Raw genomic sequence first — 26696 nt, forward strand, 5'->3', positions numbered from 1 at the left:
CTAACTGGATTGGTAGCCACAAGAAACTCAAATCTTTTGCCTAAAATTTTGGCATATTTCTCTTCCCCAATCCCATTCAAAATGGCATGTGGATGTGTTTGTGTGTAGTTTGCCTCTCCTTCTTTTCCATACAAATAAAATTTAAAAACTTGGCACTGAGTAAATTTTGACCTAGATTGGGGTAGTAACCAAAACACCCAACTCGGCTCAGTTCAGTATTTGCAGTTTCTGCTGTGGTACACCTCTACCCCGATATAATGCTGTCCACGGGAGCCAAAAAATCTTACCGCGTTATAGGTGAAACCGTGTTATATCGAACTTGCTTTGATCCGCCGGAGTGCGCAGCCCCCCCGCCCTCCCCGGAGCACTGCTTTACCGCATTATATCCGAATTCGTGTTTATATCGGGTCGCGTTATATCGGGGGTAGAGGTGTATATGAATTGGAACATAGCACGGTTCCAAGTCAAAATTGTGATGTATTGGCAGAGTACCAGGAGGAAACTTGCTCAAACTTTGGCTATGTATCCCTGCTCTAGCCTGTATAATACATTTATCACTGCATATTTGCTCTGTAGTTGGTCACCAAAATGACAATTAACAGCCACTCTTATTTGAGTTTAATGTAAATGGGCAAAAGCAAAGGCCAGTGTTTTAATTTGTGCCACTAATGTATTCCCAGATGATGATGATTTTACCTTTTGAGAGCCTAAGCTCTGAATCCATGGGAGATGCTGTTTTTCTTGCCTGCCTGCATTCCTTCTAAATAAGGCTAAGGAGAATTAAGGAAGACTAGTTAGCCACATGCACTGTACCTGTTGGACTGTGTTTGAAGCTGTGGGTGTAGCTTAGGTAAAGACCACTAATAGTCAAATAGTGAATGCAGAAGGGTCATCTAAGTGATATTAGGGGGGGGAGGGATAGCTCAGTGGTTTGAGCATTGGCCTGCTAAACCCAGGGTTGTGAGTTCAATCCTTGAGGGGGCCACTTGGGGATCTGGGGCAAAATCAGTACTTGGTCCTGCTAGTGAAGGCAGGGGGCTGGACTCGATGACCTTTCAAGGTCCCTTCCAGTTCTACGAGATGGGATATCTCCATTAATTATTATTATTTATTATATTCCAAAAAACAAAAATGTGAGATTAGTTGGGAAAACTAGACAACTGGTGATTAGAATAGTTGCATTTTCAACACTGTTAATTTAAAAAAAAAAGGGGGGGGGAGGGGGGGGGGAGTAGGCAATTCTTGCTTAGTTTTCCGTTGTGTATCAATCTTGTCTGGCAACCCCTGGCTATATCTATGCTAGGCTTCTCCGATTTAGAGGTTGCTAAGCAGTCATGCTGAGTTAAAGGGACATTAGTCAATTTCAAAAAATTTGAGCCAATTTTTAAAAAGTACTGTATGTGATAGACAACCTTTAAATAGTACATGCTCATTTTATTAAAATATTCTTATAAAAAGCTCTTGCTAGCTTTTTTTTTTGCTTCCCTAGCTATTTTTTTTACAAGGTTATTGTATTGAACTGAATAACACTACCAAAAAATATTCAGGCCTCCCTCTTCTTCCCCCTTCCCTCTGTTTACATGCTGCTGTGCTATCTGTTAAATATCAGTTTTACAGTTACTGGTAAACACTTCTTATATGGTCTTTCCCAGACCATATACAGGAGTTCTTTTGAGAGTATGTATTAGCATCCTGGCAGGAAGTGCAGTTAACAATCGGCAAAAATAAAGGTAACACTCCTCCAGTCATAGGGAGGGGAGAGAAGACAGGTTGGGGGTTAGTAGGAGTTTATAGATGGGATTTATGGCTTACTACAACAATGCTAGACACTAAAAATCATGGACTGAATAGAGACAAAGTTATGAATTTAAGCTCCCAGGCTTGTCTTTCCTTTGAGAATGAGGACTGAGAGATCAGCTATAGAATGGTCTATGGCAGTGTGTACACTACACAGTTTTGTCAACAAAACAGTGAAGGTGTACTGCAATGCTTCTCCTGCCCATTTAACTCTCCTGCTATGCCGACATTTTAAAAAAAACAAAACAAAAAAAAACCACCACCTGGACGAGTGTTCCCTGATTGTGCTGCAGGTGGAACACCTCTTTGCTCGCACCTCCCCCTGCAGCCCATGCGGAACTGCTTTCCATGCCCTTCCCAAATCCCCACACACATTCCTTACATGTTTCAGGGCTGTTGCAGTACCCCATGCACTCCACCCTTAGGGACACGTTTCAGAATTACAACTGGACATATACCCAGCTGTGAGACCCTCATTTCAAAAAGTGCTCTTCATTTTCATGTCCCTTGTAGAAAATAGAAATATTTGTATAGCTGTTACATTTTTATTAACTTATAAAAAGAAAATGAATCTTTGTCTCTTACACATGGTGGTTGCTACTGTATATGAATTTCAGTAGCAATCGGTGCATTTGCAGAGTAAAATTAACACACATACAGCAGTCATTACAAGGGTCATACTACAGTGCAAGAAAGCAATGCCTGGATTAAAGCATTACAGAAAGACACATTGTCAGAATGCTCCTTCAAAGCCTCCCTGATTCGAATAGCCCTCTGTTGAGGCCCACTAATAGTCATGGTATCTATCTGCTCAAAAGCAGCCGCTAACCAATCCACATTGACACTCCACCCCGTGAAACTTTTCCCCCCCTTAGCTTCACAAATGTTATGTAATTTATGTAACAGGCTGCTGTGACCATGGGAATATATTCCTCATTGAGGTCTAACCTGTCAAAAAGGCAGCACCAGTGACCCTTTAATCTGCCGAAGGCCTATTCAACGGTCATTCTGTACCTGCTGAGCCTGTTGTTGAAGCGCTGCTTGTTGCAGTCAAGGTTTCTGATGTAAGGCTTCATGAGCCATGGCAGCAAGAGGTAGACTGGGTCTCCCAGCATCACAATTGGAATCTTCTGGTCTGGAAAGTTCCTGCTTGCAGCTTTCTATACGGGCCAGTGTTCCTGAAGATGTGTGTGTCGTGCATCTTCCCTGACCATCCCGCATTGATGTCGGCAAAACAACCATGGTCATCCACCAGCTCTTGCAATATCATAGAAAAGTAGCCCTTTTTGTGTAGCAAGCCGGTCTGGGGCCAAAATGGGGATCTGTGTGCCATCTATTGCACTGCTGCAGTTAGGGAATCCCATTGCCACAAAGCCATGCACTATTTCCCGTACATTGCTCAGAGTCACAGTCCTTCATAGCAGGAGGCGATTAATGGTGCTGCACACTTGCATCACTGGAACCCTCATGATGGACTTCGCGAGTGATCAGTAACAGTCAGGAGTTGCCAGCTTCCACACAGTGATCACCACTCGCTTCTCCACAGTGAGGGCAGCTCTCATTTTGGTGTCCTTGGGCCAGAGGGCAGGAGTGAGCTCAGTATACAGTTCCCGGAAGGTAGTTTTGCACATCTGAAAGTTCTGCAGCCACTGCTGATCATCCCATACCTGCATTACGATGCAATCCCACCACTTGGAGCTTATTTCCCAAGCCCCGTACCAATGGTCCACCATGTGCATCTGCTTCTTGAATGCCAACAGCAATCTTGAATTGTTTCTTTCCATTGCATGCAGCAAGGCAGACACCACTGTGTCGTCATCATCAGATTTGCAGCTCATGAAATAATGCAGGATCAGCTGCGTTGTGTTGACGCTCATCACAAGATAGGAGAGCTGTGCGGGATCCATGCTTTCAGACAGATAACGGGCACACAATTTACTGGGGCTGTTGAACAGCGCAAAACATAGACAGAAGCCCATAGAATGATGGGATGGCGAAAACTGCATCATGGGATGGTAAGCCTGCCCCCATGAGGCACTGTGATCCCTTCCCAGAGCATCCAGCAGCAGATGGTGGTGAATTGCACAATGGGATAGCTACCAATGGTGCGCTGCTCTCTCGATGCAAGAGCACCAACGGTGGATGTGCTCTGCCATCACAAGGAGCATTGTGTGGACATACAAAAGCAGTTTAATTACAGTGGTGGATGATCGTCGAGTTAATTAAGTCGACTGAACTGTAGACATAACCTGTATCTGAAATCTTTGTTTATTAAGGGAGAGGATTAATGGTTATGCATCTCTTCTCTTTGTACTGGGGGAGAGGCTTAATGAGTGGGAACGCTCCTCTTCTTTCTGTGTTTCTGTATGTTTTTCTAGTCAGTTTAAATTGCAAGGTCTTTGGGGTAAGGACTGTGTCTTTTAACTTGTTTAATGTGCTTTGTAAACTGCCATGTAGGTTGATGGCCTGGTATGCAAATAAAGATATACATACCTACTTGTTACATTTGTTGACCATCTCTGTTCAAAACTAGAGCATAATAAAGTGATAGGGAATAGCCAACATGGATTTGTCAAGAACAAATAATTCCAAAAAACCTAGTTTAATTCTGAGATGTATTAACAGGAGTGTTGTATGTAAGACACAGGAGGCAATTGTTGCCACTCTGCTTGGCACTAGTGAGGATTCAGATGGAGTACTATGTCCAGTTTTCGACACCACACTGTAAGAAAAGTTAACAAACTGAAAGTCCAAAAATAAGAAGTTAAGAAAACATCTGAGGAAAAGTTGAGAGAGCACTAGGCATTTTAAGGCAGGGGTGTGGATAGGGGTCGGGGCAGTCAGGGGACAGGGGTTGGATAGGGGGCAGGAGTCCCGGGAGGGGGTGGCCAGGGGACAAGGAGCAGGGGGGGTTGGATGGGTTGGAGGTTCTGAGGGAGGCAGTCAGGGGCGAGAAGTGGGAGGGGGCCAGGCTGTTTGGGGAGGCACAGCCTTCCCTACCTGGCCCTACATACAGTTGCGCAACCCCGATGTGGCCCTCGGGCCAAAAAGTTTGCCCACCCCGGGTCTAGGGTGCAGTAAGGGAGATTTAGGCTGGATGTTAGGAAAAGCTTTCCAACTATAAGAATAGTTAAGCATTGCAACAGGTTACATGGGGTGAAATCTCTGTCTTTGGAGGTTTTTAAGAACAGTTTAGACAAACATCTGTCTGGAACGATCTAGGTATACTTGATCCTGCCTTAGCTGAGGCGGGTAGACTAAATGAATTGTCCTTTCCAGCTGTACATTTCCCTGATTCTATATTCTCCTAGCTATGGATAATGAACATGTGTCTGATGTAATTACTTCTTTGATACTATTGCTTGATGGGTGGAGCTGCCTTAGCTCAGGCAACATGCAGGGATGGATAGGTCAGCACTTGTTTGGCTTGGTTCCTTCAGGTGGTTGTATTGGGTAAATGTATGAGGGTCCTCTCACCAGAGGTGCCACAGTTTTTTATCTTGTTACACACACATACTAAAAAGAGTGGTGTGTGTGTGTATAGGGCTGTTGAGAGGCTGAGGTATGGGTTAGTGTTTATACTCCACTTTGTCTCCATCTTACTTGATCTCAGACAAAGGGGACTGAGTCTCTTACCCAGTGTCTGATGGCATGCATAAGAACAAAATGTGACTAATTCAGATAAGATACTGATGTGGATAGGTTGGGGGAGGGGGGATGAAAGCTATAGCTATAGTCTTATCAACTTGGTTAATTTGAGGATGTGCGCCCATTGTTTTTCAAATTCTTAATTTAAGAATTTGAGAACAGCAGCTGCATTTAGATGATCAAATAGCAGTTGTGGCCAGGAAAGCTTTTTCCTATCTACAGGTTTCAGAGTAGCAGCCGTGTTAGTCTGTATCCGCAAAAAGAACAGGAGTACTTGTGGCACCTTAGAGACTAACAAATTTATTAGAGCATAAGCTTTCGTGGGCTACAACCCACTTCTTCGGATGCATATGAATGCCCACGAAAGCTTATGCTCTAATAAATTTGTTAGTCTCTAAGGTTCCACAAGTACTCCTGTTCTTTTTCCTATCTACACTTGACCAGAGGATCCACTCTTCTTTCACATGCAGTTCTTGATATTATGTCTGTCACTTGGAAGTAAGATTACTGTAGTGTTCTCTAGATTGGTCTTACGATATAACAGCATTTTTCAAAGTTTGGGTCACGACCCAGTATTGGGTCGTGGCATGTAAGGCACTGGGTCACTCTGGTCAGCATTGCCGACCAGGACGTTAAAAGTCCCGTTGGTGGTGCTGCCCAGCTAAGCCAGGCTAGTGCCTACCTGTTCCGACACCATGCTGTGCCCCGGAAGCAGCCAGCAGCAGGTCCAGCTTCTTTCTAGGCAGGGGGGGCCACGGGGTTCCACACGCTGCCCCCACCCCGAACACCAGCTCCACACTCCCATTGACCAGTTCCCAGCCCATGGGAGCTGGGGGGCAGTGCCTGCAAGCGAGAGACGCGCGGAGCCGCTTGTGCGCCTCCGCCTAGGCGCCAGACCTGCTGCTGGCTGCTTCAGGCGCAGCACGGTCTGAGCTGTCAGGACAGGCAGGAAGCCTGCCTCTGCGCCACTGACCGGGAGCTGCCGGAGGTAAGTCTGTACCTCAATCCCCTGCCCCAGCCCTGAGTTCCCCCCCCCAACCCAGAGCCCGTCCTGCACCCCAAACTCCTCATCCCCACCCCCATCCTAGAGCCTGCACCCTCACCCCGCAGCCCTCACCCCCTCCTGCACCCCAACCCCCTGCCTCAGCCCAGAGCCCCCTCCCACACCCCAAACCCCTCATCCCCAGCTCTGTTGGGTCACGGGTATCAATAGTTTTCTCCAGGAAAAAAAGTTTGAAAACCACTGCAATATAAGTCTCTTTTGGAAGATGAAACTGTCACAGAATACAACTACCCACTTACTGAATGGTGGTGTTGGCAGGAGGATTTGACCCCAGTATTATCCACACTACTTGCTAGCTGACTTTCAAGTACAATTTAGGTGTTGGATTTCATCCTGCAAGGTCCTAACTGACCCTGATATCTGCCCAATTGAAATGAAGCCTTTTCCCAAAGCAGTGCTCCCACAGATGAGATCAGCAGAGGTGCTCAGACTGACTGACTCCTTTTGTAATCATGGGAGAGATCTACCAGTAGGACATTCACAATGAGGCACACCTTCAGATTTGGAATTCTTTTCCCTTTCTTGTGGCGCTAATCCCTGGATCTGAAATAGCCCACATCTGTTGGACTTTGTGGCATGCTGTCAGGTGCGTATGTTTTCTAGGAATTTCCATGAGGAGGAGAATATAAAGGAAATGGGATAGGATTTGAGACTGTATGGGAATTGGCTTGTTTATTACTTGATGCAAGTTGGATTTTGTAAGAGAGTAGACTGGCTGGGGTGCTTTATTGTATTGACTAACTTTGCATGTAATGGCAAGTGATGATCAGTGGTTCACAGTCATGCTGGAAGGGCATAACGAGTGGGGTCCCACAGGGATCAGTTCTGGGTCCTGTTCTGTTCAATATCTTCATCAATGATTTAGATAATGGCATAGAGAGTACACTTTTATAAAGTTTGCAGATGATACCAAGCTGGGAGGGGTTGCAAGTGCTTTGGAGCGTAGGATAATAATTCAAAATGATATGGACAAATTATCTGAAGTAAATAGGATGAAATTCAATAAGGACAAATGCAAAGTACTCCAGTTACGGTGGAACAATCAGTTGCACACATACAAAATGGGAAATGACTACCTAGGAAGTACTACTGTGGAAAGGGGTCTGGGAGTCATAGTGGACCACAAGCTAAATAGGAGTCAACAGTGTAACGCTGTTCCAAAAAAAGCGAACATCATTCTGGGATGTATTAGCAGGAGTGTTGTAATCAAGACACGAGAAGTAATTCTTCTGCTATACTCCACGCTGATTAAGTCTCAACTGGAATATTGTGTCCAGTTCTGGGCGCCACATTTCAGGAAAGATGTGGACAAATTGGAGAAAGTCCAGAGAAGAGCAACAAAAATGATTTAAAGCTCTAGAAAACACGATCTATGAGGGAAGACTGAAAAAATTGGGCTTGTTGAGTCTGGAAAAGAGAAGGCTGAGAGGGGACATAATAGTTTTCAAGTACATAAAAGGTAGAAAAATTATTCCTCTTAATCTCTGAGGATAGGACAAGAAACAATGGGCTTAACTTGCAGCAAGGGAGGTTTAGGTTGGGCATTCGGAAAAACTTCCTAACTGTCAGGGTGGTTAAGCACTGGGATAAATTGCCTAGGGAGGTTGTGAAATCTCCATCATTGGAAATTTTTAAGAGTAGGTTAGACAAACACCTGTCAGGGATGGTCTAGATCCGGGGTCCCCAACGCAGTGCCCGCGTACTGGCCGGCGGACGAGCATCCGCCGAAATGCCGCTGACAAGCAGCGTCATCCAGAGGTGTTGCCACCAAAATGCTGCCGATTTTCGGCAGCGACGCCTCTGGATGGCGCTGCTTGTCGGCGGCATTTCGGCGGATGCTTGTCCGCCGCCACGGTCCTTTGTGGCTCGTCGTCTGGCGCCCACCAGATGAAAAAGGTTGGGGACCACTGGTCTAGGTAATACTTAGCCCTGCCATGAGTGCAGGGGACTGGACTAGATGACCTCTCAAGGTCCCTTCCAGTCTTACGATTCTATGACTGAACTTTTGATAAGACATTGAGAATGTTCAGTGTAGAATTAGTAAGACACACATGGGACCCTACACAGATTTTTACACTTTTCAGAGTAGAACTGCAATTAAAGGAAAGCTGTTCTGTATGACCCCTTTATTGCAAAGTTTGTTGGCTTGATGTGGTATTTTCCTGGACTAATAAATGGTTTGTTTCCATTTAAGGTGGACAGCAGCAAGGAATCAGCAGAAGCAGCTTGTGATATTTTATCACAACTTGTGAATTGCTCTTTAAAAACTCTTGGACTGATTTCAACCGCTCGACCAAGCTTCATGGATTTACCTAAGGTAGCTTGTGCATGTTTTAATTTATTTATTGAATGATTGTAGTGGTAAGCATGATACTGATATAATTTAGAAAGTATATAGATTTAAAGCAGTAGGTTCTCTGTGGCTTCATCTGCTCCTGGGAGCTCTTAACATGCAGACACTGAGACTCAGTACTTAAATTTGACTAGAACTTGTGGGTGTTACAGTACTTGCTTAACTTCCCAAATCTTTTCCCAACATACATTGGCTTCAGTGTAAAAATCTGTGAAATATTTGTATGTGTGGTGTGTGTGCGCACGTGCGCAGTCTGTATATAAAATAGATCTAAGACCAGCAAGGAGCATTCTGATCATCTAGTTTGACCACCTGCATAATACAGGACATAGAATTTCACCCAGTAATTCCTGCATCAAGCCAATAACTTCTCGTTGAGCTAGAACATATTTTGTAGAAATATATCTGATTTTGATGTCATAACTTGAAGCAATGGAGAGTCCATTGCGTCCCTAAGTAAGTTGTTCCAATGATTAATGGCCATCACTGTTAAAACTTTGCACCTTATTTCTAGTGTGACTTGGTCTAGCTTCAGTTTCCAGCTATTAGATTTTGTTGTGTCTCTGCTAGATTAAAGAGCTTCCATTACCGGAAATCTCCCCATCCTTAGGGATGCTTATAGACCAGGGAGGGCAAACTACAGCCCGTGGGCCGGATACGGCCCATCAGGGCTTTCGATCCAGCCCGCAGTATTGTCAGCCTAATGGTGCAGCGGGGCTAAGGCAAGCTCCCTGGCCCTGCGCCGCTCCCGGAAGCAGCCAGCACCATATCCCTGTGGCCCGGGGTAGGGGTGGGCAGAGGGCTCTGTGCACTGCCCTCGCCTGCAGGCACCACCCCCCGCAGCTCCCATTGGCTGGGAATAGGGAACCCTGAGCCCCTGCCCACCCACACCCCTCCTGCACCCCAACCCCTTGCGCTGAGCCTCTTCCTGCACACCGCACCCCCTCCCACACCCTGCAGTCCCTCCTGCACCCCAACCCCCTGCCCCAGCCCTACATTCATGGCCCTGCATACAATTTCCCCACCCAGATGTGGCCCTTGGGCCACAAACTTTGCCCACTCCTGTTATAGACAGTGATCAGAGTCACATCTTGGCCTTTTCTTAGATCAAACTCTTTAGTATGTCACTATAAAGTGGATTTTCCAGACCTTGAATCATTTTTATGGCTCTTTTCTGACCTCTTTCCAGATTTTCAGCACCCTTTTTGAAGGGTGAACACCAGAAGAAGTGGACATTGTACTGCAGTAACCGTGTCACTAATGCTTAAGGCTAAGATTTAGGCATGGGTATTTTTAGTAAAACTTATGGACAGGTTACAGGCAATAAATGAAAATTCACGGCCCATGACCTGTCCATGACTTTCACTATAAATACCCCGACTAAGGTGCCGCTGCCCCTGTGGGGCCTGAACAGTAGCTGGTGCTGGACTGGTCCTGGGGTCAGCTGTACCGGCTGCTGCAGCCATGGAAGTCACGGCATCCGTGACCTCCATCGCAGACTCACAGCCTTATTAATGCCATATATAGTGATAATAATTTGTCCTTTCATCTACTCTGTATTCTCCTGCTTATACATTCACAGATCACCTATTTTTACCGGGAGCTTGTGTTGGCACCATTCAGTCTCATTCATTACCTAGATACAGTCCCCCATCTTTGGGACCTACAATCTTTATTCCTAGATATATGACCTTACATTTGGCTGTATTAAAACGTGTGTTATTCAGATGAGCCCAGTTTACCACTCAGTCCAGATAGTTATATAGAACCAAACTGTCCTTATCGTTATTTACCCTCCCACCCTAATTTTTGTTGCTTGCAAACTTCACCAGCAATGGTTTTATAAATTTTCCAAACTGTTGATTGCTATTGAATAGCATGGGCCAACTACAGATCCTTGTGGGACATCACGAGAAACCGCCCCATTGGCGGATGATTCTCCGTATACAGTTACTACTTGATCTATCAGCCATTTTTTAATCCAATATATATGGGTTGTTGTAGTAGTACTAACTTTTTTTATTAGAATGTTGTGTGTGACTTTACAGAAGTCTAAATATGTTGTGCCAACTTTATCAACCAAATTTCTAATATCAAGTGGTATTAAGTTTAACAAAAGTAACTGTGACGGGTTGGATCACAGAAACCCCCTTGGGAGCTGCCACCCGATGTGCCAAGACTACTTCTATCCCTGTTTTCCCTGCCAGCTCAGGACTCCAGCACCCTGTCTTGCTGAGCCAGACACTCCCGTCTGCTCCAACACAGACCCAGGGTCTGAATTACTTGCCCCAAAGCTGCAGGTTTACCTGAAAACAGCTCACAGAAGTGTGCTTGTCTTTAGCACTCAGATGCCCAACTCCCAGTGGGGTCTAAACCCAGATAAGTCAGTTTTACCCTGTATAAAGCTTATGCAGGGTAAACTCATAAATTGTTCGCCCTCTATAACACTGATAGAGAGAGATGCACAGTTGTTTGCTCCCCCAGGTAGTAATACATACTTTGAGTTAATTAATAAGTAAAAAGTGATTTTATTAAATACAGAAAGTAGGATTTAAGTGGTTCCAAGTAGTAACAGACAGAACAAAGTAAGTCACCAAGCAAAATAAAATAAAATGCGCAAATCTATGTCTAATCAAACTGAATACAGATAATCTCACCCTTAGAGATGCTTCAGTATGGTTTTTTTTTTTTTTCTTTTTCTTTTTTTCCCCTCAGACTGGACACCTTCCAGGCCTGGGCACAATTCTTTCTCCTGGTACAGTTCTTGTTCCAGCTCAGGTGGTAGCTAGGGGATTCTTCATGATGGCTCCTCTCTCCCTTTGTTCTGTTCCACCCTTTATATATCTTTTGCATAAGGTGGGAACCCTTTGTCCCTCTGGGTTTCCACCCCCCTCACTGGAAAAGCACCAGATTAAAGATGGATTCCAGTTCAGGTGACATGATCACATGTCACTGCAAGACTTCATTACCCACTTGCCAGCACACACACATACAGGAGGACTCACAGGTGTAAAACAGCCATCTGCAGACAATGGTCCTGCTTAATGGGAGTCATCAAGATTCCAAACCACCATTAATGGCCCACACTTTGCATAATTACAATAGGCCCTCAGAGTTATATTTTATATTTCTAGTTTTAGATACAAGAGTGGTACATTTATACAAATAGGATGATCACACTCAGTAGATTATAATCTTTATAATGATACCTTACAAGAGACCTTTTGCATGAAGCATATCCCAGTTACATTATATTCACTTATCATATTTTTATAAAACCATATAGACTGCAACGTCACAGTAACTTTTTTATTAAAAATTTTTTTTTGGCATTTATTATGCAACCATCCTTTAATTCTCTGATTATGTACTTCATCAGGCATTCTCTGACTTTGCCCAGGACTAACTGGCCTATTTTTTTTACCTGAGCCATCCATCCTGTGCACATTTTATAAAATACTGGCACTAGACTAGCTTGTCTCAGTTCCTCTGGAATTTTGCAAGTGTTTCAAGATTTGTTAAATATCGGCATCAATGAGTTGGAGCTCCTCAGCCAAATCTTTTAAAACTCTTGTGTCAAAGTTATCTGTTCTTAGATGTTAAATGTTTAACTTTGGTAGTTCCTTCCTACTTACTTACTACTTTCTGACTGGTAGATGTGTCTACATCATCCTTCTCCTCCTACCCCCCCCCCCCAAAAAAAGAACAAATATATATATGCGTATGTATATGCATAAAAGGCAGAGGTGTTCAGTAGCTAAATGGAGCTGGTAATGATTCCTACAGATAAAGTTGCCTAACACTTCTATTTTGATCTACTATGTTTATTTAAAAAGAACAGGAGTACTTGTGGCACCTTAGAGACTAACAAATTTATTAGAGCATAAGCTTTCGTGGGCTGCAGCCCACTTCTTCGGATGCATATAGAATGGAACATGTATTGAGGAGATATATACACACATACATACAGAGAGCATGAACAGGTGGATTGAATAAGGACTGGGAATGGCTGAGCCATTACAAACATTGAATCTATCTCCCCTTGTAAGTATTCTCACACTTCTCATCAAACTGTCTGTACTGGGCTATCTTGATTATCACTTCAAAATGTATGTGTGTATATATGTCTTCTCAATATATGTTCCATTCCATATGCACCTGAAGAAGTGGGCTGTAGCCCACGAAATCTTATGCTCTAATAAATTTGTTAGTCTCTAAGGTGCCACAAGTACTCCTGTTCTTTTTGTGGATACAGACTAACACGGCTGCTACTCTGAAACCTATGTTTATTTACTTATAACTTTTGCCAAACTAATTGTTTGGGCTGAAAATACCCATGCTTGCTCTTCAACTGAATCTCTTTTTGAAAGAGTCAACAAAAAACTGTCCTGAGAAGGTTAAGGAAAAATACATAGTTTTGCTAAAGTTAATTTTTTTTTTTTCCTGGCAGTTTCTTTGTATGGGGTGTTAGCTAATCTATCCTTCCTCAGTGTCAGGTAGGTCTTCCTCTTCAGTGAACAGCATTACTATCTGGTTGTGGTGTTGCAGCAGCATACTAAAAGTAATCTGAATCTTGTTTTATTTCGATGGCTGCTCACAGGGTTCTCAATAACAGCAGTGAAAACTGAGAAGACTAGTCAGTTTTCATTCTGTTGCTTGATAAGCAAAGGTACTGGAGCTGTCTGCAGATTTAGGAATACAGCACTCTTTGGATTATACCTGGTTCTTCAAGTGATTGCACATGTCCATTACACTTCAGGTCTGTGTGCATATAGTACACCGGAGCTGGAGATGTTTTTCACATAGCTGTACCTGTTGTGCTACCAGCTGCAGTATAATGGGGTGTGGCCACCCCAACCTCTCTGTTCCTTTTAACTGCCCTTGATCATTAATTGGACTGCCTGTGCACAAGTTTCTCCTTTGTGAACAGCTAATTTATATTTGTTCGCATAGTGGTACTCGTAGTTTCGTTGTATAGTTTTTGTTTCCTGTCTTTAGACTTGGTGTCAGATCTCTTCTTATGAAATAAGGCGCAAACACTTGGTACTGTGGGGTATGCCTCAGTCCCCAGGTTTTAAGCCCTGTGCTGAAAGCAGGAAGTCCAAAGTTGGTTAGTGATACTTATTCTCTGTGCCTGAAGTGTCTGAGTGAGGGCCCCTTTCTGACCGGTGCCAAGTTTGTAGAGATTTCAAGCCCCATACTAAAAAGGACAGAGGTAAGCCTTCACCGCATCATAATGGAGGCTGTCTTGCATCCTCCCTCTGAGCCCAGCCATTGATACACTCACTGGGTGGATCAACCCCATCTATGAGTGCTCCTGCAGACCATGCCATCTCTTCTCCTAGAAGAATTTCTGAGAGGGAGACACAGTTCCCATTCACTGGTGCCTATAAGAAATTAGATGACCACTGATCTTTAAAAGCTGGAAGGCCTCCTCCTCTTAGGTATCTTCTTATTTTAATAATTTTGATTAAATTTCAGACTTGCATTTTTGCTAAACTTAGTCTTTGTATGTAGATAAAGTGGATAGAACAGATTTTATATATTGCAGTTTACCCTCATGTCTGAGTCTGGAGGATGTTGCCTTGGAAGTGCACTTTGCAAGTAATCTTCAGCGCTTACTTTTAGGTTCACTAGTCAATTTGTGCACTTGTATAGGATATTTTGAATTTTAGAGCACTGCATTTTTTGTCCCAGTTCCTGAGTTTCTGTTAATGCTGAATATTATCAATGACCATTCATAGACAAGGATTTATAACAAAAACTAAATACTTGATCTTTTTAAAATAAATAAATAAAGCACAATTGGTCAAATGTTTTACTGTCTAGTTGAGATAAAATGGATGCAGTAATGTTAACTATTGCAGTAGGTGTTAGACTAAAGGAAGGTGTAGACCTTCCAGCATGCGGCTCGCCAGGGTAAGCACCTTGGCGGTCCGGGCCAGTTTGTTTACCTGCTGCGTCCGCAGGTTCGGCCGATCGCGGCTCCCACTGGCCGTGGTTCGCCGCTCCAAGCCAATGGGGGCTGCGGGAAGCGGCGCGGGCTGAGGAATGTGCTGGCCGCCGCTTCCCGCCGCCCCCATTGGCCTGGAGCGGCGAACCGCGGCCAGTGGGAGCCGCGATCGGCCGAACCTGCGGACGCAGCAGGTAAACAAACCAGCCCGGCCTGCCAGGGGACTTACCCTGGCGAGCCACATGCCAAAGGTTGCCGATCCCTGGTGTAGACTATCTATATGTGAAGATGTAAGGAAACATTGGTTTTGAAAATCTATTTGGAATATTTCACATCCCTGTTTCACTGTTACTGTTTTTCTCCTTTCTGCAGTCGCATTTTATCTCTGCACTGACAGTGGTGTTTGTAAACTCCAAATCCCTCTCTTCACTTAAAATAGATGATACGCCAGTAGATGATCCATCCCTCAAAGTACTAGTGGCTAACAACAGTGATACACTCAAGCTGTTAAAAATGAGCAGTTGTCCTCATGTTTCTCCTGCAGGTGAGCTACCCTGTGTGTGTTTAAAAATGTGTGGTGGGTGTGTTTGTTGTGGGTTTGTTTTGGGATTTTTTTGGTTACACAGTGTGAACTTTCCAGCAAGCTTCTGAAAAATTGGGGGGTTTGGCTAGTATTTACAGTCTCTGACATTTTAATACTTGTTCCACTGTCTTTTTGTTTCATAAGAATATTAAAACTGTATGCCTAGAATTATTTTGACTAGTACTGAAACATAGTATTTGACCATCATGGACAAAAAAATTTTTTTGGGGGGGAGGACAGATGAAAATTTATTTTAAATTTTTTTAAACATAAGCAGTATCTGTTTGCTGCTACAGCTTTAAAGAAAGTTAAACTGGCTAAGCACCTAAAACCAGAGTGTGTTGAAGTGCTAAACCAGCTTTTGACAGCGGTATCCTCTTCTGCAAGTGCAGAATAAATATTTTGTTTGTTCCGTTCAATGATTAGTTCATTCAAAGTTTAAAAACCCTATTCGGAGTTGAAAAAACCAGAATTGTTTTCCTTTTCCAGTCTAAGAATAAAAACAAGGTGTGAGCGAATGAGATTGACTAATTCTAAAATCTTAAAAGACATGGTGACCAGAAACAATCAGTTTAGTTCATTAACTACAGATGATGCATCCTTTGTTTAATAAATCAGTTTTTATCAAAAATATTTTGCATTTAACTTTATTTGTGTTTCCATCACATAAAGGCAGTTTCATTTAACCAATACAAATTTAAAATGCTGTTCTAAAGTATTTTTTAAATAAATTCCAATTTCCATCCAAATAGAGCATGATACAAATAAAAAGTTAATCATCTAGTAAATAAGAGCATCATTCACCATTTTCTAACATAAAGTAAAAATTAAGAATCTATATATGCTATATAATTGCTGAAATAAATGTGCATAGCTATAGTGATCCTCCTGATAATCAAAAGAACCAAATTCATTGTAAAGTTTTATATAGTTGCAAATCAACATGTTTTAATGGCTACCAACTAATGAGAATAAACTTTTCTTTAGGAAAATAACAAGTATAAATACACAACAAAATTAACACCCAGTGATTTTTAAATCAGTTTTCTACTTGTTGATTTAAATCAGTCCACCCTGGAGGAGGATGGGTGGGGTGGGGGTGGAGGAATCCTTTTAAAAGGCTGAATCCAATTTGATGACTTTTAAAATGGGTTGACAACTCTCTTGTGCTTCACTGGAAGTAGAATACATTCTCAGGTATTTCAGAATGTAAGTTTCTCCAGAGCAGTTCATTATGACTATGACTTGAATTATGGAGTGCCATGGATAATGGAGTGGCTGATTTTCCTTGTTCTGAAAGAGCAATTTTATCCTTTACTTGAATTGAAAACAAGAAAATAGACAACACAACATCAAAGGGGTGAAGGACCTGAGCTGTACAACACATCTTCTGTCACTGACAGTTCTACTTCTCTAACACAATGAAAGGGTCTGTGGCAAGGGTGAAGCTAGTTTGTGCAGTAGACAGAGCATTCTCAAGCTGGTTCAAGACCGTAGAACTTAAGAACTACCTTACATTTCACTATTTTCTGTTCCAAAAGCAATGCATGATTTGAGCTTGCTTTCACAAATAACAGCACATCAGCTTAAAAATGACGCATACATTTTCCCAGAGGAAAAGAAAATCGCAGGAACCAAACATGAGATGCTATTCATTTTCTTTAATTTATCTTTGGAAGATAGTTGAACACCAGGGTGATGCATATAATGTAAAAACCTGAATGAAACAGTAATTTTAATAATTACATATAAAATTTAGCAGCACAATGCTGAATAAAGATGTAAGAATGATGAGAACTCACACTCTAATAAATTTACTTGGTGGTATTTGGATGTGTAGCTTTTCACAGATAAGGGTATATATTGTTTTAACATGGAGAAATCTGTGGAATGCTAAGAGGAGTGCTGGTATCTTTAAAAACATTTAATCACAATTACTTTCAACAAGACATTGACTTGTACACTATCATAGAACTAAAATAACTCAGTTTTTCTTCCCTTCCCTCCCCCTGGTTTACTGGTTAAGCACTGCTTAAGTTTGTAATAGTTGGTATTTGACAATACTTTGCTTTCATGAACATAGAAAATCATCTTGTGTCAATTTATATTATAATGGCCTGGTTTAAATTTAAAGATTTTAGGTGGAAAATGGCATTTCCTTTTTAAGAAATAGAGAAAACTACTGTTGCCCTTTTTGTGAGCTGGTAGAATGGAGCAAAATGAAATAGTGACAAAACAATGGACTGTGCTAAGCAAGTGGGAAAAGAACTCAGCTGAGAGCCATAGCTGAGGTCTGGTGTGGCTGGCTAGAGAAAACAAAGAGTGGAACAGACTGGAAATGAGCTAGCATGTAGACAGTTGGCTTCATGTTATGTTTGAGCTCCAAAGCAGGGAAACTACAATAGAAGCAAGAATATGTGGAAGAAAATAAGAAAACTTTGAGTACTCAGGCTTATTATTTGTTTTGTTTTTGCATGGAAGTGTTCCATTTACCAGATTGCTATAAACTTGAAAAAACTTGAATTCACAGTGCCTAATTCCTTTTGAGCATTCAATCCTAAGTGACTTGCCTAGAGTCACACAGGATGTTTGTGGCGGAGTAGGGATCTCCTACGTTGCAGGCTAGTGCTCTAGCCCTTGGACATTCCTTCCTCTCTGATTTATTATGGAGGCACCAGTCACAGCTGTTCGGTTGAGTTCTGCAGTTTATATTGTTTGAATTACAGAGAGTCACCTGACCATCATAGTTACCAGTCACCTAGAGTTTTTATTATGATTTTCATATTTTCCTTTCAAAAATAATACTTCAGAAAGGATTACATTTCACTGAGTGCTGTTTTAGGAAACATTTTCCTTTTTAACAAAAATATGAACACTTGTAATGTTACCATGAACAATTCTTACTCCCAAGTCTTGCAGTATCTCTGTAAGTATCACTTCAGTTTTTCCACAGGGTTACTGGGGAAGAGGACATCTGACACCTCTATTTCAGTGTGTAAATTGCATAATATTCTGGAATTCAGTAATTAAGCTTTTGGGTTTCTTTACTTTGTACTCCAGTCTTTAGGAAGCTGAAGAATTGCACTCAAGTTTAATCTTAAAATTGATTTTGAGAAAAAAGACAATGTTCACATTTGCATTATTTGTACAGGAAATTAACTATGACTTAATTTATTTTACTTAAGAACTTTCTTTTTCCCCCCACCTCCACTGAGGGCGTTAGGGGTGAGTACATTGACCTCAGTGCTTCCTCCACCCTCCTTCCCACAACATACAGCAATTTGGCAGGACAAAGTCAAATTCCATGTAGAAATGTATTACTACTTGAGATGTCAGAGGCCAGGGAGAAGTGCAGTAGTCATTTCAGAGCACATGTTATGCAGCTGTGGACATCATTTTATTCTTGATAATCCATCTGTTCAGACTTACTGTACCTTTTTTCTTGAACTTTTGACACTGCATAGAGCAAACATCAGTGCATAATATGAATGCATTAGACACACTGAAATTGCATGCTACAACAAAACATACAATTTGGTGTAGTAAAGAATGATTTGCAAGTGTAAAAACAAATGTTCAGTCATTAGTGCATATATGCCTTACTGTATATGTACAGAGAATACATTATAGTACAATCATGAAAAGGTTTTATGGCTGGAGTTTGAGATTAATGAATTACACACAAGGATGCTTATCAGCATCCTATCTAAGATAATTTTATTTCAGTGTCTGTAACTCACAATATAGATATTCTAGGTTACTCTGGATTTTGCACTTCAGAACTCCTGCTTCTGTTAGACATGCAAAAGCTAATTTTTGTTTGAGGTTAAATTCAAGAAAACTCGCTTTGATTTATAAGACATTTTCCATGAATACAAATTAACACTTTGATGTTCTTTTCAAGGTATCCTTTGTGTGGCTGACCATTGTCATGGTTTACGTGAGTTGGCACTGAACTACCATCTCTTGAGTGATGAGCTTCTGCTTGCTTTGTCTTCTGAGAAACATGTCAGATTAGAACATTTGCGCATTGATGTAGTCAGTGAGAATCCTGGACAGACTCACTTCCACACAATTCAGAAGAGCAGCTGGGATGCTTTCATCAAGCATTCTCCCAAAGTAAACTTAGTCATGTACTTTTTCTTATACGAAGAGGAGTTTGACCCATTCTTCCGTTATGAAACCCCTGTCACCCACCTTTACTTTGGGAGGTCAGTAAGCAAAGATGTACTTGGTCGTGTTGGAATGTCATGTCCTCGATTAGTTGAACTGGTTGTGTGCGCCAATGGATTACGGCCACTAGATGAAGAACTTATTCGTATTGCAGAACGCTGTAAGAATCTGTCAGCTATTGGCCTAGGGGAGTGTGAAGTCTCGTGCAGTGCCTTTGTTGAGTTTGTGAAGATGTGTGGTGGCCGCCTCTCTCAGCTGTCTATAATGGAAGAAGTCTTGATTCCTGATCAGAAGTACAGCTTGGAGCAGATTCATTGGGAAGTGTCAAAGCATCTTGGTAGAGTCTGGTTCCCAGACATGATGCCCACATGGTAAAGTCCTTAAAGACTTCAGGGCATGTGAAATAGCACCTTACATTTGAGAATACCATATTGCAACTTATCACAAGCTTATTTAATATTATAATTTTTATTGTAATGTCACTGCTTTGATTAGAAAATTGATGCCATGTTTAGCACTAATTTCTGAAATCCACATTTTCTATGCTTAAATCTGGATATTCCAGAAACCACTTTCATTCTAATAAAATTAGTCTGTTTTAGGTTTTCTCACTTTGCCATTGACAATGACCCTAAATTTATGTAAATAATAAAATTTGAAAACCTTGACATTTAAAAGTTGTGGTTGCAAAATATTAGCTCCGAATTACAATATTTTATCTCTGTTACTTTGATATAGATATTAATAGTGAACAGACTGATTTGTATTGACTTACAAAGGGAGGTAAGATTGAATGCTTTTACTGCAGACTATAGCAGTTACCTAGTGTTTAAATGACATGAACTGCCTGAACTACAGAATTTTAAGATTACATGGAGCATTTAGTAGGCTATGAAACTCATACATTACATAGTAGTAAATTAAGAGGCAAGACAACAGAAGTATTGTTTAGACACTTTAAAAATATTAAATTAGCTACTTGTTTAATTTCTGATTAGTAATTTGCACACAGTGTATTTTATAGATGAGGGTTACCAAAAGCTTTTTTTCTCTATTCATTTTTCTACTGTAAACTTGACATTTCTAGGGTCTTCAGAGCCATTTCTAAAGTGGTTTTAAAATATTAATTATAGCTCAAAGCTGAAGCATTCTGGAAGAAATTGTAGATATACTATATTTTGACACTGGTTGGAATTGACGGGCTTTTCTCAAAAGTTAAAACCAGTCTTACAGCATTTGATTAGCTGGAGTACTGCATATATTTCTAGATAAGAGGAAGCTAAAAACGTGCAGAGAAATGTTGAATGTAATAATGGCTGTTTAAGTAAAGAAAATAGAGCGGAGTGAACACTGAACATTTTAAAAGGAGTCTAAGGAGCCATTTGACCAAAAAAAACATCATGGAAGACCCATTAACTGCTTGCAAATTTAAGAGAAAAATGGCTTTGTAACTAAATTGCCTAAACTATATAAATTGCTATTCTGTCAATCTAGCTTCAGAAATGTTCATATATGAAGTGAATGTTTGATAGCTATCCATTTTTTGTATTCCTTTATTTCAACTAGTTTCAGATCATTTCATATTTAAAACTCAGCATCATACCTGTGTGAAATAGAGCAATATGCAGAAATTAGATGTACAATTTCACAAAAGTACAACTTATAAATTGTTTTGATCAAAGAAAATGTTAGCCTACAGTGAACTTCGCTGGTGGCATGCTTTCCATTTTTGGGTTGTACAGTTAGTTCTTGTAATAAATTAAGTAGATTTTGTTTATTTCTAATGTTCATTTTGCTCCAAATGTATAGTTTGAGGATAAACTGTAAAATTTATAATATGGGCATATTTAACTTTATAATGTTTTTGAGCAAGCATTACTCAGTGGACTGACATCTTAACAGTAAAGCTATATGTTTCTGTAGAGGCTTGTGATTAAGAATCATTCTATTGAGTAGGCAATTTTTTGTATTAGAATTTGTTAAAATATAGCACTGAAATTGCTTTTATTTGTACAACGGTGTCAATATACTTTAGTCTTTGTAAAAGAACATGTTAAGTTTGGTGTTTTAATACTTGATTTTTTTTGCCTTTATTTGTGTAAATGGTCTTTGACACTGGTACTTCACATGGTCACAGTCTGAACGGTGATCCTAGAATGCCATTACAAGATTTTTCTAGAGAATAATTGTTACTAGTGATTACTTCAAGCATGCATGTGGCAGAATCTCTTCCAGTAATGTGACTAAAGCCATGTTTGTTTGGAGAGGTGAGCGATGCAGGAGTAGGGCCAAAAAGTGGGAGGGGTTGGGGGGCCAGGCTGCTTGAGGAGGCACAGCCTTCCTTACCCGGCCCTCCATACAGTTTTGCAACGCCAATGTGGCCCTCGGGCCAAAAAGTTTGCCCACCCCAGAAGCAGAGGGAGGCTCCAAAAGTATAATTAAAAGTGAATTGCCCCCAAGCTGAGTTAATTTTTCATCCTATGCAATTATAAAGAGAAGTGTGAAATGGGGGGGGGGGGGGGTGTTTTGTTTAAATGAAGGTGGATAAAACAATGCATACAAAAACCACTCCAGATAGTGTCCTATCTCAATCAAAATCAAACAGTATTGGTATAAAAATGATGAATAGTATTTTAGTATTGTAATAGTATCAACCTTAAAGCAATGTTGGTCGAAAAAGGGAAACACTTTGAAGTAGACAAGGGCTTTCACTGAAAATGTTCAGCCCACAGTCAAAGTGGTGACAAAACATTCTCAGTTACATCTGAGCCATGTCTGGCTCCCTGATTGGTTGTCTTCAGGAAACACTAAAACTTTCATTTTCAAAACAGTCTTCCCCCATAAGTATGAAATTCACATATTTACCCACACTTCTACCCCAAAAACACACCCACCTGAAACATCAACTCATTTAAAAACAAAAAAACACCATACCTCAAAGGGAGTAGGGCTTGTCTCCCAGGAAGTCCACTGGAAATGTCGCTACTGATTTTATATTGAAGATGTTTATAATCTGGTTTAAGCAATATTGAGGCTCATTTTCTGCTACTTTCAAAGTGTATGTGACTACTTCAAACTTCTACCTCAAGTTTACTTTTTGTAGGAGTTGACTTAAATGCTTCAAATATTTGTTTAATTTACAAACAAGTTGCATATACTCAAATGCTAGCATATTAAGTAATCTAGGTCAATTTGTAGCAACACTAAAATGTCTCTTACATTGTCATATCACTATTATCTGTAACTTGAAGGTTTTGGACATGTTAGCTGAATTCACCAACTCCATTTACTTCGCTGGAATTAACAGCATTAAACTTGCCCTCTTTGTATTTTCAGTAGGTCTAGTTAATGAAGCAAAGCAAAGCTTTAGTCATTTTGGACTATATCTCAGTAAAGCAAGCCAGCATTCAAAGCTTCCAGAGTGCAATTGCCATGCATTGTGCCAAATGGTGGCATGACACACACTAGGCTACCTACCCATGGTGCATCACACTTTGGCTCAGCACGGCATGTACTTACCAGGAGTGCTTGTGGCGATGCAACCAGCCAAGCATGCACGCCAACAAGCTCTAGACTAACTTTGGCAGCTGTACACCACTGTAACTTGTATCAACCAAAGTTTGTAGTGCAGACATGACCCAATATAGAGTGGTTAGATATTGTCTAGGCTGTGGAAACATCTCAGCTGGCAGGTTTTGCCCTGCCACTGACTGAACGGTCAGATATTCCTCCAAAGCTGCATAAAGCAGAGACCCCCCAACATCATGGATCTGTGGCCCTCCTTACTCCAAGGGAAATGTTCATGTTCCCAGCCTAGCCTGCTCAAACCAGACTTAATGAAAGGCAGGGAGGCAAGAGTAGAGTTTCAAACTGGTGAATTCTTGGTGTTTGCCTACAAACAAAAAGTATTCACTAAAGATTCAGTTCACTAAACAGAAGTAAGGTCTTATCTAGCCTAATTTCAATAACTGGTGTAGCTGTGCTGCTGCTACTTCTTGTTTTCACCCCTCAGCTCAGAACAAACCCATGATCTTCACTGGCAGAGTATACCCCACATTTCAAGCTTTCCTTGGCCAGGTATGTTGTTGGCTTTTAATTGATGGGCAGGGGAGGAAAATCATGTGTGTTGTTTAGAAGCCTATGTTTAGGCTCCCATTATTTTTTAATCTTGGCCTTTATCCACAATAGGGTTTTGCATTGATGCAACACGGCTTGTTGGACACAGGATCAGGATTTATGTGGCTCACAGGAATATGCAGAGTAGTTACAGTAAATGCAACTGTTTTATCAAGGATATTAAACCCTCACGCTTTAGGCTTCTCAGGGGGAGAATGAGTTTTCCAGGAAGCTGGTTATCCTATAGCTGCCTGCTGCAGGGTGTCTCTGAAGCATCTGGGACTAGCCTTTAAAGTGACTGGATGAGGTGGACCGCTAGTCTGACAACTATATTGTTATACTATGTTCCTATATTGCTGAAATTAGTGCTAATCACCCCTAAGGCCTAAACAAAGGAGACAAATTGAAAGATCAAAGGAGAGGAAAGGCAGGGGTGGATAATGTGGGAGTCATCTATAACTGGTTGTTGGTTCTCAACCTCTCCCCTTTCCTGGGCAGTTCCATACAGAAGGAAGCCATCCTTTGCTAGAAGCTCCCTTAAGCTCGGGCAGAGCCAGTCAAGCTGTTCTCCTTGAGGCTGCTATAGGCTGGTAAGCAATGGAAGTGAGGAGAGATGTCCGCTGTTCCTCCCCCTAGTAACACACCTGATTTAAATACAAGAGTTTAAAAATAATAGTGTACTGCTCAAGGAACACTCTTTAAATTCATCCTTAAATACGTATTTTCTTCTTAAACTGTCACCCTCAGTGGACAATGGACTGGACACAGCTACTTTAAACCAAGTGATGTCCCACCTGATTGTGGCCTTCATGCTGCAATTTGAAAACACTATCTTATAGTTTAAAAGATAACCTTCAAAATGTTACCCAATGTAATTATTTCTATGTATAGCTTTAGACAATAGCTCTAAAATGTGTGAATTGCTCCTATTCATGCTAGAGTCTACTGAACATAGTTGGCACCACTAACTTTTATTTGCTAGTCTCTAGAGTAGAATCATCAAGCTAACTGTACTATTATTGGAGGCAGTGGCAGATACTGAGTGAAGCAGCTACTTTGGAATCAACATGCCCCACTCCAAACCTGCCCCCCCCCCCCAAAAAAAAAGATGCAGTGCTTCCATGTACCAAACATCAACTACCTTGGGCTTGCAACCTCCTCCTATGGGCCAAAAATTCTAGCTATTAGTCTCTAGTTTTTACTTGGCAAGTTCTGTAATACATTTCACTGATTGATTGCCTTAAATTTTCTAGGTCTTCTACAATGTAAAATATACTGAATGTTAGGGGAAAGTGTAGTAATTGTAGCAGTCAGAGGGAGACGGTGCTGTATAATTCAGGTCTAAGAGGGGCTCTTATAATCGTACCCTGGCAGCTCTACCACCACTGCTATGTTGGCATATTCCATAGCATAGTGTTCATTTACATGAAAGGAATAATGCTACCCACTGTTATTAAACCAAATATTTTAATATTTATTAACAATTTACAAGTTTTGATGTTGCTTCTGTAATCAGTCACTTGTTCCAAATGTTATGCTTATAAGAAGCACCCGGGATCTTTTTCAGGGGAAAAGGCAATACACTGCGTTTATTGGAGATACAACAATTAGCATATGCGTGTACGTGTACACACACACACACACCCCTTCTCCCCCCCCCCCCCAATGCCAGGTGCCCCAGAGGGAGTGGACCTAACAGGCAATGATCAAGTGATCTCTCTCTCTCTCCATCCTCTGACAAACAGAGGCTAGGGACACCATTCCTTACCCATCCTGGCTAATAGCCATTAATGGACTTAACCACCATGAATTTATCCAGTTCTCTTTTAAATGCTGTTATAGTCCTAGCCTTCACAACCTCCTCAGGCAAGGAGTTCCACAAGTTGACTGTGCGCTGCATGAAGAACTTCTTCCTTGTATTTGTTTTAAACCTGCTGCCTGTTAATTTCATTTGGTGACCCTAGTTCTTGTATTATGGGAATAAGTAAATAACTTTTCCTTATCCACTTTTTCCACATCACTCATGATTTTATATACCTCTATCATATCCCCCCTTAGTCTCCTCTTTTCCAAGCTGAAGAGTCCTAGCCTCTTTAATCTCTCCTCATATGGGACCCATTCCAAACCCCTAATCATTTTAGTTGCCCTTTTCTGAACCTTTTCTAGTGCCAGTATATCTTTTTTGAGATGAGACCACATCTGTACGCAGTATTCGAGATGTGGGCGTACCATCGATTTATATAAGGGCAATAATATATTCTCAGTCTTATTCTCTGTTCCCTTTTTAATGATTCCTAACATCCTGTTTGCTTTTTTGACCGCCTCTGCACACTGCGTGGACATCTTCAGAGAACTATCCACGATGACTCCAAGGTCTTTTTCCTGACTTGTAGCTAAATTAGCCCCCATCATATTGTATGTATAGTTGGGGTTATTTTTTCCAATGTGCATTACTTTACATTTATCCACATTAAATTTCATTTGCCATTTTGTTGCCCAATCACTTAGTTTTGTGAGATCTTTTTGAAGTTCATCTCAGTCTGCTTTGGTCTTAACTATCTTGAGCAGTTTCGTATCATCTGCAAACTTTGCCACCTCGCTGTTTACCCCTTTCTCCAGATCATTTATGAATAAGTTGAATAGGATTGGTCCGAGGACTGACCCTTGGGGAACACCACTAGTTACCCCTCTCCATTCTGAGAATTTACCATTAATTCCTATCCTTTGTTCCCTGTCTTTTAACCAGTTCTTAATCCATGAAAGGACCTTCCCTTTTATCCCATGACAGCTTAATTTACGTAAGAGCCTTTGGTGAGGGACCGTGTCCAAGGCTTTCTGGAAATCTAAGTACACTATGTCCACTGGATTCCCCTTGTCCACATGTTTGTTGATCCCTTCAAAGCACTCTAATAGATTAGTAAGACACGATTTCCCTTTACAGAAACCATGTTGACTATGGGCCCTAGTATGATTTGTGTTGGCTAGTCAGTTCCAATCCTTCTTTAATTTG

General features: G+C 41.3%; 1 protein-coding gene across 1 annotated transcript in view; it reads left to right on the forward strand.

Annotated features, from left to right (window-relative positions):
- FBXL3 (F-box and leucine rich repeat protein 3) overlaps positions 1–21750 on the forward strand; it is a 28124-nt gene extending 6374 nt beyond the window's left edge. The window contains exons 3-5 of the mRNA XM_065405621.1: positions 8703–8825; positions 15187–15358; positions 19302–21750. Of these exons, the coding sequence (XP_065261693.1) occupies positions 8703–8825; positions 15187–15358; positions 19302–19945 (939 nt within the window). The 3' untranslated portion in view covers positions 19946–21750. The remainder of the gene's footprint in view (positions 1–8702; positions 8826–15186; positions 15359–19301) is intronic.
- Positions 21751–26696: the final 4946 nt, after the last annotated feature.

Source organism: Emys orbicularis, chromosome 1 (genome assembly GCF_028017835.1).
Source record: "Emys orbicularis isolate rEmyOrb1 chromosome 1, rEmyOrb1.hap1, whole genome shotgun sequence".
Taxonomy (NCBI): Eukaryota; Metazoa; Chordata; order Testudines; family Emydidae; genus Emys; species Emys orbicularis.